The sequence below is a fragment of the Vulpes vulpes genome, chromosome 15 (assembly GCF_048418805.1).
Source record: "Vulpes vulpes isolate BD-2025 chromosome 15, VulVul3, whole genome shotgun sequence".
NCBI lineage: Eukaryota > Metazoa > Chordata > Mammalia > Carnivora > Canidae > Vulpes > Vulpes vulpes.
Window position 1 is genome coordinate 54,989,672 of NC_132794.1, and position 14,607 is coordinate 55,004,278.

Genomic DNA, 14,607 nt, shown 5'->3' on the forward strand with positions numbered 1-14,607 from the left:
TTTCTGAAGTCTTTCCTGACTTTCCACTAACCTGAATTCCCACAGCACTTTTTGCACATAAAGTTCAAAAGCATTTGTTTTGCTATGCTGCCGCTTCCACCCTCCTTATCCTCACAGCTTGCTGATCTATGTCCCTATGGTTGGCCTATATTAAGTGCTGAAGGCAGAAAAGCCTATTAAATGAAAAACGCCACATAACATTTAATTATGCCCTTACCAAAACTTTAAAAGGGCATAATTTTTTTTAATTCTAGATGCACATTTATATTTCCTTCCAAAAGCTTTTTTCCTTCTTTCAAAATTCACTTGGGGTCTTAGAAAAAGTTCCACCTCTCCCCTGTCAATGAGTCAAAGAACAGGAAAAAGGAAGGAGGTCAGGATACTAGGCCAGGCTGATCTTCTCTCTGGAATCAACCCTAGGCCTTCATCTACATGGGTCCTTGGGAAAGGAAAGGGAGATATGATTTTAAAGGCAGAGGCAAAGGACTCTGCTATTAGCCATCAAGAGACTTGTCACAATAATCAAAAAGCCACCCAAGCCACATATCCACTGGGGAGGGAGGGTCTAGGCTCCCACCTTAAAGTAAAAGATGAAGCTTGATCAACAGGTGATGAGCACACAAACACATGCATAAAACATGGAGAAACAGAAGAGTATGAAAGTGCCATCTTTTTTCTAGGGGACAGGAGAAATCTGATTGGGAGGGGGAGGAGGACAGTCTAAATCCAGAACAGAATCTCTAGAAATCCACTTTTGATGAAAGGGACCAGAAAGCAAGTTAAAGGCAGAACCAAAGATCTCAACAAATCTAGAAATGATACTGATCCAAAACTACCCTGCTTCTGAATTGTTAATTATTTAATAGAACTTTTCTTCGCTTATTAATCCTTCCTATGCTTTCCTGTTTTGTTTACTGGGTCTTTGAGAAATTGTCTTTTAAACTTCAAATCAGGGATCCCTGGGTGGCGCAGCAGTTTAGCGCCTGCCTTTGGCCCAGGGCGTGATCCTGGTGACCTGGGATCGAATCCCACGTCGGGCTCCCGGTGCATGGAGCCTGCTTCTCCCTCTGCCTGTGTCTCTGCCTCTCTCTCTCTCTCTCTGTGACTATCATAAATAAATAAAAATTAAAAAAAAAATAAACTTCAAATCACTAGAAGATTTGTCAGAGGATGCGATGTATGTATTTCTCCTTTTAGTCAGTACACACAGATGGAAGCTGTCCATCTTTAGTTATAGACAGAAGAAGCTAATGAGTTCAAGAAACTACAAATCTATTATAGATAGAACAAGCACATGAGTTCAAGAAACTACAGAAGAAACTAGTGGCAGGAAATTTAGGATGGATGGCCTACACAGTGAGGTTGTCTTTCCCTCATAAGTGATTACTGAAAGCCTACTACATTGTCCTATTAAGAACTCATTCAACAGAGAGAGAATACAATCACACTGGCTAAGAATGAAGATTCTAGTGTCAGACTTAGCAGCTGTGTGGTACTGACAAGTTATTTACCTCTCTTCATCTTAGCCTCCTCATCTATAAACTGCAGTACAGCATTTCTATTTAAAAAAATTTTTTTTAAGATTTATTTATTTTAGAGTAGAGAGAGAGAGAAATAGAAAGCAGGGGTGGAAAGGGCAGAGGGAGAGGGAGAGACAGAATCTCAAGTCTGAGCACCCGTGGCTTGATCTAAGGACCCTAAGATCATGACCTGAGCCGAAATCAAGAGTCAGACACTTCATCAACTGAGCCACCCAGGTGCCCCTGCAGTACAATATTTCTTATCTCATCGTGTTGCTCAACAATTGAATGTATTAATAAACATGAAATGCCTAGAAAAGTGCCTCGCACAAAAAATTCAGTGAGATATTATTATACATAAAGTGCCCATTGTGTACTAAGTTCCTATCTCAAAGAACTTAGAACCTAGTTGAGATTTAAGGTCAAAACAATCAGTATGATAGAACTGAGACTCAGGATAGGTGGAAGGAAAACATACGCAAAGAAAAGAAGGGATATACAAAAGACAGTAAGACTGGACCATCATAGGAGGTTTTCTATTCCGCCAATGATTAGCATTCTTTTCCCAGCTTTTTCTTTAAGCTATGGGAAAAAAAGCATTTTAGAAATCCTGCATCAGGATGACATGGAAGATGCTGCTTGTTGTCTACCCAACAGTCAGTTCCCATTTTCTTCCTGGATAACAGAACCTCCAAACTTGGAATGATCTTGAGCCCAGTCCTGGAGGAGGAATTAAAATGTTCTTAAGACTACCATGGTTATCCCATTCCTCCTTTGCCAAATATTCCCTAGCCCATCTCCCTTGCAGCTAAAAGTAGTCACAAGATCAGTTCTGGCCAAATCAAACAAAAGGAGAAGTCTTCTGAAAATTGTCTCCTGTGGTGATAAAAGGAACTCACCATCTGAACCTCCTACTTTCGACTACTAATGCCCAGAACCACAGCAGCAGCTACTTATGAACATGAGATGATAAGCACAAGAATAAAAACCCACAGACTGCAAATGGAAGAACAGAAAGAAAGAGCTATGGACTTTGAGGATATCATAAAATAATTAAATATCCTGATTTCTTAGGCCACAATAGTGGTTTTATTTTTGTTGCTGAATGCTTCCAATACAGATAGAGTAACTTCATGCTTTCTTCTCAATGTTATTTGTGATTCCTTCCACTCAGTTTGTTGGTGTCCTCATAAATCAGTTCATCAGGTTCAGAATCTTTAGGATTCCATCTAAATCCCTCCTTAGGATTTAACCATTAGCTCTGCCAGATTTAAAAACAAAACAAAACAAAACAACCATAGGCCTAGGCCCAAAATGGTGTTACTTAGACTGAGTTCTCAAACTGGAGCTTAATAATTCCCAATCCGGAGCTTAATAATTCCCAATCCAATTGCAGTTTCAACGTCCTCCAGAAATGTGGCCTTAACTAGTCATTCAGGAAATGTTTCTTTCCATCAGCACCATGAGTCTGTCACCTGGGTCCTTTCCATTCTCCAAAGAAAGATGAGGTAATCTGCATAAGACCCCTTGCTTCTTCCCCTAGCAAAACAGTCTCCTTTTGAAATAATCTTTTTCTTTTCCTAATCACTTTCTTGCCCTGCCACCCCTATAAAAACCTTCTGCAATTCTTTACAGTGCCTCTCTACTTGCTAGACAGTGGCTGCCCAATTCATGAATCCCTTAATAAAACTAACTAGATCTTCAAATACACTTGGTTGAATTTTATTGTTTAACAGCTCATAGAATTTTAGCTTTGAGTGGAACCTTAGAGATGACCTAAATGAACCTCTCCTCATTTCACTAAAGAGAAATCTGAGGCCTAAAAATTAATCAACTATTTCTCAGTCCCCCACGCAGAGTGTGAACAAGCCAAAGCTTCAATCTTTGAACACTTGGAACACTTTAAATTTGGTGCTTTTTGAAAACATCTCCTAAGTCTTTGAAAGGTTCTTTTCATAACTTTTCTTTTCATGTGCCCAAATGAAGATCATGGGCATTTGCTCAAACCCAAGCTTTATGAATTACCTTTAAGTTTGCTTTTGAGATCTGCATATCAATATATAGAGAGAACTGATCTCATTTACAAAGTTGGCACTTTATCTTATTTTCAACTAGTGCCACTGCAGCCAAAAAAACATGTCTGCCTCTAAGCCAGTAACAGTTCTCCTTGATCTGCAGTTTCCTAAAGTCCCATAATAACTTGTTCATTGTCTCTGACCTAGAGCTTTGTCAGAAGCATTCCAAAGGTTAACTACAATCAGAGACAGGGAGACCAGGAAAGGAAGTGGGAGAAAAAAAGGAAAACATGATGACTCATTTTTTTTTTACATGTAAATTTTAGGTGGCAACACTATTTGATAAACTCCCAGATAGATTTTAAAAAGAAAAGAAAAGAAGGAAGAACTAGGAGCCAAGTTGAAGGAGGTAGCTATCCTATTTTTAAAAAGAAAAAACTGGGGAAATGAACCAGAAATTAGATCATGAAAAGTGGAGAACTTAAGGAGTTCAAAGTGTTGTAGAAACAAGGCAAGATGTCTCTGCCTCTCTCTCTCTCTCTATGTCTATCATAAATAAATGAGTAAATCTTTAAAAAAATAAAGGGGGGGGGGGGATCCCTGGGTGGCTCAGCGGTTTAGTGCCTGCCTTTGGCCCAGGGCGCGATCCTGGAGTCCCGGGATCGAGTCCCGGGATCGAGTCCCGCATCGGGCTTCCGGCATGGAGCCTGCTTCTCCCTCCTCCTGTGTCTCTGCCTCTCTATGTCTATCATAAATAAATGAGTAAATCTTAAAAAAAAAAAAAGAAAGAAAGAAACAAGCCAAGGAAACTCCTAAGATGTGGAGTGCAGTAAGTAATGTTATTTTAAACATTACACATGTTAAAAAGAAAACCACAGGCTCAGAAAGGCATCACTGAGGCCAAGTCACATTCAAACCAGAGCTTAGGATCTGATCTGCAGTTTCAATCTCCCCCAGATATATAAATCTGAAGAGTGTCTGGTCAGCACCAATGAGGTAACCTGTTACAAAGGTCCTTTCTACCCCCAACAGGAGGATAAGACAATCCACTAATAAGACCCTATTAATCTGTCTCCCTAAAGGAAGGTGACCTGGCCAGGAACAGTCCTTTCTTTTCTTTTGCTAAGAATTTCATTACCATACCCTCTTCTCAATACAAACCTTCCATTTTGTGCAATTCTTCAGAGCTCTCCCCTACTCGCTAGATGGGATGCTGTCCAAAGCATAAATCATCTAAGAAACCCAATTAGATCTACAAATTTACTCAGGTGAATTTTTGTTCTTTAACACATACAAATTCTGGGTTTTTAGTCTGTTTCTTCTTGATTACCATCAAATTTAACTTAAAGGTCATATGCCTAGATTTTATAAGCTTACATTCAATAATTTTCAGGTCTTTTGTTTACTCAGTAAATTAAAACTTCAACAATTCAGTATAAAGTATTAAAATGAAACTTACTAGAATCTACTTAGTTATAGGTCACATGGTACATCTTGCTTTTTAAATTCCCTTGGGGACTTTGGAAATGTGACTAAATTACACAGAGTCTCATAGCAAGTCTCAGCCCCAAATAGTCTCCTAATTTTTCAAGAACATGTTCTTTTTTCTTTCTTTCTTTCTTTTTTTTTTAAGATTTTATTTATTTATGATAGATACAGAGAGAAAGAGAGGCAGAGACACAGGCAGAGGGAGAGGCAGCCTCCATGCTGGGAGCCCAACGCGGGACTCGATCCCGGGGTTCCAGGATCATGCCCTGGGCCAAAGGCAGGAGCTAAACCGCTGAGCCATGCAGGGATCCCCTCAAAAACATGTTTAATGCAATTTTTCAAACCAAAACTCCAACCAAAATGTGAATCAATGAGATAAAAGCAAAAAGTGGCATGAAAAATCATTTTCAAAAAGATTTTAATCACTTAAATGATTTCAACATTTAAATCATATGAAATGATATATAACAACTTACCATATTCCTTTTCATTTACTTCAGAGATGGGTTCAGAAATGACACTGCAGAAAGAAATGGCACTTGCCGCAGAGGGGTTCCGAGAATGTCCCATGTGGTGTGGCACCTTTTTCACGTTCTTCAAGGCTTCCTCAGCCTGCTCTTGCTCCATTGCTGCAACCATATCCTTATATGCTTTTCTGGCTTCCTCAGTGAGCTCCACTAACTTATTAAACAGGCTCTAAAAAGAGATTTTGATTAGTTCATTATTTTGTTATACTTTTTATTCCCATAATTAACAATAAATCTCTTCTGTTTGAGGATCACACACACTTTCAATCAGCAGAAAATCCAAATGGTATGCACACTGCAGAACTTTATAACATATTCTGCAACTTACAGATATTGTTTATGTAATTCTCACAAGTCTGAGGAAATTTCTTGATTCAATACTAGTCACTAACTGTGATATACTAAAAGTTCTTGCAAAGCTTATCAATTTAACAACTGCACCCTTTAGTATCTGGCACTACAGCGAGTACCAAGACCACTGGAATACCATTCTGCTCTTAAGAGAACTTCCATGTGGCTGAAAGATAGGAGACACCAATGATCCAAGGTACCATATCTTAAATACCTTGAGATGTACAAAACATTTTGGCTTTTGGAAGAAACCTCAAATCTAACTGCTGAGGATCACTGAAGAATTTACAAAGTAGTTATCACCTCTGATAATAGGCCTTGAAAAATAGGCCTATACAATTTTGAGGGGTGGAGATACTGCATTCTTAGCCAAGCATGCAAAACAATAAGTATAGGTACAGACTTAAGGAAGTACAAGGCTTGTCTGGGGAGCAGTGAACAATCTTATATGGATTAGAATATAAGGGAATGAATGTATGCAATGTGATGTCAAAGGATCTAGAAGATGGCAGTCCCCACACAAGAATTAAAAGTTCCCTGTTGTAAAAAAAAAAAAGTTCCCTGAATGTGTGCTTATTGGAAGAGCTTGAAGAAGATCAAAAGAAGTCAGTGATGGTGTGGCTAGCTGAGACCTTGATGATGGAAAATATGACACTTACAAGAAAGACAAGACAAAGATATTTGGACAAATGCAAATCATAAAAATATAATAAAGAGCCTAAAGTAGAATGTGGAGCTAAATAATCAGAAGTTCCTCCATCAGTGAAACAAGAATGAACATGAATGGAATTAATAATTCTAGCAAAATTGTGGATGATGGACCATATACATATTAATAAAATGGCAAAATTCATATAGCACTGAAGTTGAACTTCAACAATTATGACATCTAAAAAACTCCAAAGAAAACTGAAGTTTCCACAAGCACTAGAAAATCCAATTGAATAACTTCTTTGTAATTTTTACATCATAATTAAACAACCTTCTACTCCTGTTTAATGTCTTGATTTAGTATCACAATACAACATACCCACACAATAAATATTATCAGATGGTAAACATGACCTGAACATTTCTAAGAAAATGTTAATATTATATATTAAATTATACTTTCAGACAATGGGAGGAAAAGTACAGTACAATTTTCCTCCTCCTACCAAGTCACTGTCATTTAAGTATAAACTGTAACTGGATGAAAGAATGGCAAAAAGTATCATTTTTTGCTATGGAATAATATGTCTCTGAAAATTAAACTTAAAAAGGAAAAATGTAAGTAGCATGCCTTACCCAGCTTCAGTTTAAATTGTTTCAAGTAGTAGGTACAATGAATGCTATTGCCAACTGCATTGATTTTGAAGAGTGGTAACTACTGGTCATATCAAAATATACTCAGGATTTACTTATTTTTAAAAAGAAGAAAATAACAGATTCTGGTAAAAACAGTTTATGTGTTACATGTAACAGACTTCCTAAATATTTGTTTGCAATGTTTAACAATCTATGCATTTAACTGAAGCCAACAACAACCACAAAAAAATAGGCATATGGATGTGTGATACTAACATTCATTTTAGAATATAAATAAAACACAGAAATAATTGGGAATAAAATAAGAAAGAAGAGAAAAAAAGAAAATTTAAGAGAAAAGCTATCAGGGAATATAAACCTTGAATGTCAGGGTAAGGGAAGTTTAGTTTAATTCAAAGGTTAGTTTTAGCAGATGGTAAAAATAACTTAGGTGTACTACCACATTATTGCAAATGGGTACACTTGATAATATACCACTATTTCCTTTACCCCCATTTTAAGAGTATATTTTGGTTTAAAAAATAACTTACCTATCTCAAAATAGTAGAAGAATAGGAAAACAACGTACAAACAAAACTGGCAAGCATTTTTAAAAAAACATACAAATACCCTAGTATATAAAATTCAGTGAGAAGTCAATACAATTAAAAACAAACATGTCCACTTTTCCTGACCTCAATCTCATCCTATTCCATAAACAGTGAACAAAAAGAGAGTACATTTTTATTAGGTGTCTTTATATATGACCCTTTTATCCTACAGAGGTGGGAAACTTATCACCCAAATTCTCATATGCAGTTTAACATAGCAAGCAAGTATACATATACCACAAAATTTATTAAACATTTATTACCTGCTGAGAGTCAATTAATGTGAAAGGTGTCAGGGTCACAAAGACAAGAGCCCTGCCCTTAAGGAATTCATAGTTAAAGGAAAAGAAACACACAAACTACAGCAAGGCAGTATGACATCTATGACAGAGAAAAGCATAGGCTATCGTGGGAGCAGAAATAGTACATACTCGTAGAGTAGGTGGGTAGATAATTTCATGGGTAGTGGGAGAGAAACTGAATGGACAGGGAAATGGTGGTATGTAAACATGGTGACTAGATATGAAAGGACACACACTTAAATATATAAGAACAGTATGGCTGGGAAGAGGGAAAATGGTCCATGAATGGTGTTATAAAATACTTCAGAATCAACTTCGTAAGAGTCTTAAAATGTTATCAGTTAATAAGCATTACTGGAGATAAATAACTTACTCTAATTATTAATACCAGCCTATTATTATTATTATTATTATTATTATTATTATTACTTATTATCAGCTCCTATGAGCAAAGCTTTGTATTAGCAGACTAGAAGAGGAAGATACAGGTATCATGAGTGCAGAAGTATTCTGACAATTGGTTAGGAATTTCACTTTCATAAAAAATCCTCTCTAAATAAAGCATCCTCTTCTCTCTTGACTCCAAGTAGCACAAAATACAGCTAATCTATATATTGAAGAAAATTATTTTAGATCATATGATATCGAATATCTTTACCCAGCAGTTAAATACATTATCATATATTACAAAACTGAACCCAGAAGAAAAAAGCGCTATGGGAAAAACAGGAGCTAAAATCTTTACAGCCAAAATGCTGTAGGATTAACTTGTGTAAATGCTTTTAACAATAAAAAAAGGAAATGTAATACTCAAGAATTTTCCACTCATTCTTGGGAGAGTCCTCTCACTTCTTCAAATGCTTAAACATAATGCTGGCATGTGTCAATAGAAAATGTATGGGGGGGAGGGGAAAAGAGAGAATGAGGGAGTGTATCCTCTTAAGTCTTACCTCAGCACCAAAGTAGTTGAAGATTCCCACTACGCTAACAGGAACCAGCTTGTTCACACAGCGTCCTAGAGCTTTTCTTCCAAGGGCAAACACAAAAGGAATTTCTTGTTCCCGTGCCATGGCTATAACATTATAAAGAGCCTCATCCAGGCCACCTGAGAAAGTCAACACATGCTGAGGTCTTAATTTACTTATTTCCTAAATGGAGGTATTTTAGCACCCAACAGCTAAAGCATAAATCACAGCAGCAAAGGATTCTATGAATGCTTGTGATACTACCGCTATTGTGTCTATTTTCCTACTGCAATTTAATGACATATAGATGTATGCACATATTTCCTTTATTCCCAATAGATTTTAAAATTCTCCAATGCTAGGGGCACCTGAGTTGCTCAGTGGTTGAGCATCTGCCTTTGGCTCAGGTTGTGATCCAGAGTCCTAGGACTGAGTCTCACAGCGGGCTCCCTGCAGGGAGCCTGCTTCTCCCTCTGCCTATGTCTCTGCTTCTGTGTCTCTCATGAATGAATGAATGAATGAATGAATGAATGAATAAATAAATAAATAAATAAATAAATCTATCTTAAAAAAATTCTTCAATGCCAGTTTTTGTCTCTTCACAGGGATCAGTGGGAACCAAATTTCAATACATTTATTCAAAAAGAAATTAAAAATTTTAATAGTGGCGGTCTTTATCTACTCTCAGCTCAAGTGGCAATAAGACAGATACATATTACTCTTTTTATTGGTATTTCTCCCCTATGGGGAATATGCCTACTACTGCTACCTCTCCATCTGTCTACTCCATTTACTCAGTGTGGCTCATAAAAAGAGACAAATCAGGGTGCATGACACAGTAAAAAATACTGTGTGCAGGTTTACACAAGAGCCTCTGCATATAACTGCTCATTTCTGAAACAAATCACCATAAGGAGGAGCAGAGAACTTTTCTCTAATTCTATTTAAGAGAAAAGGGCCATCAAAGGAAGGTAATATAAACATTTTTTAAGGAGAAATATATTTGCAGAAATAAAGGAATGTACTCTCACAAGCCCTCACTCTGATTACAACAGAGAGGACACTTGGTTGGCCCAATTTAAATCCTTCACTAGTGTTCATAGATTAGGATTTCTTTATAGTCCAGTCTCAATTTTATTACTTAATTTAGGGTAACGAAAAGATTTCACTTTCTTTCCTCATGTTCAATGACATTATGCTTTATACCTAAACTCTGCAGACAGACATATGGCCTTCACTTTAAAATTCATCATATATCCTATAATTATACTAAATAAATATTAAAACACTTCAGAAGTAAAATGTGCATACCTTTTGACTGGATTTTTTCACAGTTTGGAGAAATTATAACACACTTGATCTTATTTAACTTCATATGTTTAGTAACCTCCCTTAGGCCCATAACCAGACGTCTCCTCGCTTTTGCTCTTACAGGATCTTTTTGGTAGATGCGTTCCTGAAAACTGACAAGCTCTTGAAGAAGAAGAGTCACACATTCATCAATCTCCTTACAAAGAACCTGATTACAATACCTGTACAGGAAACCAAAGACAGGTAAGTTCATCCTAATTTACATTTCTGTAATTATAAAGTTATGTTAGGAAAAAAAAAATATCCAATATAAGAGTTTTCACTGAAAAATCAACTCTTTAAAATCTCTTATATCCTTCAGCAAATTAGAAAAAGAGAAGAGGGGACGCCTGGGTGGCTCAGTGGTTGAGCGTCTGTCTGGCCCAGGGCATGATCCTGGAGTCCCGGGATGGAGTCCCACATCAGGCTCCCTGCATGGAGCCTGCTTCTCCCTCTGCCTGTGTCTCTGCCTCTCTCTCTCTCTCTCTCTCTCTCTCTCTGTATCTCTCATGAATAAATAAAATCTTTAAAAAAAAAAAAGAAAAAGAGAAGAGTTTTTCTGAATTATGACAGATTGGCTTTTATGGGAAGGTTGTATTACCCTCAGAGAAGTACTATCCAAACTTCCAATTATTAAATTATTAAGGATATATATCAGATGTTAGCCTGTTATTTAATAAAAAGAGATGACCTAATGTTTCCGGTAAGACGATATAAAGTTATTTCACTCCAGTAAATATCAATGATGCTTCTACTCAGAAAGAAATTTAATTTCCTAGAAGCTAACTGAATGCCCTCAATATCAACCAAGTCATCCTCCACACTCACAATCTCTGGGAATTGGCTTCCTTGACCATAAAAATAAGGAGTTAGGTAAGATGGCCTCAACGGCTCCTCTAACTGAAAGTCTATGGCTTTGGAGGATGAACTCAGTAATTAAATTGAAGCCAAAATCAAAGAAGCTTTGAGGTAAAAGTCACATGCCCTTATAGCAAACAAAGGAACTGAATGAGCCTCTTTATGAGATCATGTATGGTTATAATGCGAGAAACAGAGAGGCAGTGAGTGAGGCCACTCTAGCACTTAATTTCAGGGATAAGGAAGTCATCAAGTTTATTTACTCCCTATTTATTTTATTTTTCAAGTTCTCATCCTTAACCTCTATTATAAAAAGGTACTTAATAGGCAGAATTGGTGTAATTTCTAATCTAAGGCTAATCAGGCAAGTAAATTTCCACTTCTGAATTATGTAATAGAAAAATCTAGCCGACCCTCTTTTAGTAGGAAAAAAAATGTTTTGGAAATTTTTTTCTTTATGTGAAAGATAAGTAGTGTTTAATGAGATGCCTCGGTGGCTTAGTGGTTGAGTGTCTGCCTCTGGCTCAGGTTGTGATCCTGGGGTCCTGGGATCCAGTCCTGCATCAGGGTCCCCACAGGGAGCCTGCTTCTCCCTCTGCCTATGTCTCTGTGTTTCTCATGAATTAAAAACAAAACAAAACCAAACAAAAAATTAAGTAGTGTTTAAATAATAAGTATAACACTACTTGAGAAGATTCAGACTGAGGAAAAATTAACTATCAAAGGTGCAAAATTAAAGAATGCACTTAAAAAATAGAACATCAAAAATGCAGTTTTCTTTATTCTTTCTTCCAAATTACTTCATAGACATGTAACATTTTACTCCCCAAGTGTTTCCTTTGTTCCACATCTGTTATTTGACATTTAATTAACTTCCCAAATCCAGACAAAAAGTATTAGCTCAAAAACAATAGTACAAAGAAGAGGAACAGGATAGAAGGATCAAGATGGCAGAAGAGGAAGATCCCAAGGTCATCTCATCCCACAGACACACCAAAATTACATCATACAGAACAACTCACTGAGAATGACCTGACAAATAGCAAAAACATCTCTTCTACAACTCAAGATAGAAAAAGCCACACCAGACAAGTAGGAGAGGCAGTTCCAGACAGAACCCACATCCCCTGCTCAAGTGACTCCCAAAAAGGAGGGATATCGCAAATGCAGAGGCCATTCTTCCTAAGGAGCAAAGATTCAAGCCCTATATCAAGCATGCACACCCTGGGGACCTGCATCAGGAAGATGAGGCCTCATAATCTCTGGTTTTGTAAATCAATGGGGCTTGACTCTAGGAGACCTAGAGGTCTAAAAGAAATGGAGAATAGTAGAGTCTTAGAAGGCACAGGCACAAACTCACTGGCTGTGAGACCTAGCAGAAGGGCAGCATTTAGAAAAGCACCTGGGTCACATATGAAGATTTGCTGACTAATTTTAGGGCATGTGCAGGAGGGGCAAGGATCTATGGGAACTTTTTCCTGGAATAGAAGCATTGGTGGGAGCCATTTCTGACATTCTTCTTCTACCTTGCTAACACTGCTTGCTCTCCCTCAGCATTACCCCACAGACCCATCCTACCTAAGAATTCTGGCCCCAGTAGGCACCCCCCTCAAAGTGGCTCCCACACCACTGCACCTGGCAGGTAGCCTCAGCCAGATCCCATGCCTCCTACCCTCCAATACAGCTCCCAGTCCGCCAGAGTTGGTGGGCAGCCCAGGCAGGTTCAAGACCCCCCTCTAAAACAACTCCCATGCCACCACACTCAACAAGTGACCTTGCCTGGGATTGGCATCTCTGCAAAGAAGCTACTGCCCTGCTGTGCAGTAGGCAGCCTCAGACTGGCACCTTCCAAAGCAGTTATACCCTCAACCACCAAAACATCCTCAACCATTTCAGCAGGGCCTTTCAGCCAGCTGCAACTGAGGCCATACCCACCTACCACTGTGAACCCAGCAGTCACAGCCCAGCCATAACAGAAGGACACATGCAGTCCACATAGGGGGATACTCCTGAAGTGCCTGGTTCTGGGAACCAGGGGACACTGTGCTTCAAGGCCCCACAGGATACCTTCTATATTATATTAGGTCACTCCATCAAGACTCTGACACATAGCTAATCTACCTAATACATAAAAACAGAGTCAGGTAAAATGAGAAGATAGAGAAATATGTTTCAAACAAAGAACAAGACAAAACCTTAGAAAAGAACGAAATGAACTAGAGATAAGTAAACTACCTAATAAAGAGTTCAAAATAACGGTCATGAAGATGTTCACTAAACTCATGCAGAGTGGATGAACACAGTGAGAACTTCAACAAACAGATACAAAATATCTAAAAAGAACTTATCAGAGTAGAAGATAAAATACATTAGAGGAATCAAAAGCACATTAGATGATGCAGAAGAATGATCAGTGATCTGAAAGACAGGGTATTGAGAATCATCCAAGTTGAACAGCAAGAAGACAAAACAATTTTTAAAAAATGAGGATAGTTTTAGAGATCTCTGAGATAACATTAAGTAAACTAACATTTATATTATAGGAATCCTTTAAGGTGAAAGAGAGAGAAAGGAATAGAAAGCTTATTTGAGGAAATCATAGAAAACTTCCCTAACCTAGGAAAGAAAACAGATATCCAAGTCCAGGAAGCACAGAGAGCCAAAAACAAGACTAACCCAAAGAGATCTACACTAAGACATGTAATAACTAAGATGTCAAAAATTAAAGGAGATAAGTTTAGAAGCAGCAAGAGAAAAGCAACGAATTATGTACAAGAAAACATACATAAAATCATCAGCTGATTTTTCAATAGAAACTGCAAGCAAAACAGAATGGCACCATATACCCAAAGTGCTGAAAGGAAAAAACCTACAACCAAGAAATTTACTTGGCAAGATCAGTACTCAGAATTGAAGAAGAGAAGAAGAGCTTAAAGACAAATGTTAAAAGAGGTAATCAACACTATACTGACCTTGTAAGAAATGTTAAAGGGACTTCTTTAAATGAAAGAGAAAAAGCCATAACCAGAAGAAAATTATAAAAGAAAAAAAATCTCACTGGTAAAAACAAACATATTGCAAAGGTAGTAGATCAATCACTTATTAAAGTCAGTATGAAGGTTAAAAACAAAAATTGTAAAATCAATGATATCTACAATATTTTGTTACAGTTTACAAAGATAAAGATGTAAAGTATGATGTCAAAACATAAAACACTGCAGAATGGGGAAAAATGTAATGCTTTTAGAATGTGTTTGAACTTAAGAAATCATCAACTTAAATAAATTTACATACATAGCATATTATATTTGAACTTCATGATAAACAAAACAA

General features: G+C 37.3%; 1 protein-coding gene across 1 annotated transcript in view; it reads right to left on the reverse strand.

The window, feature by feature from the left end:
• Positions 1–14,607, reverse strand: part of SECISBP2L (SECIS binding protein 2 like) — a 61,840-nt gene that overhangs the window by 6,727 nt on the left and 40,506 nt on the right. Inside the window, exons 15-17 of the mRNA XM_025998676.2 lie at positions 10,378–10,598; positions 9,052–9,206; positions 5,500–5,719 (exon numbers count right to left, since the gene is read on the reverse strand). Of these exons, the coding sequence (XP_025854461.1) occupies positions 5,500–5,719; positions 9,052–9,206; positions 10,378–10,598 (596 nt within the window). The remainder of the gene's footprint in view (positions 1–5,499; positions 5,720–9,051; positions 9,207–10,377; positions 10,599–14,607) is intronic.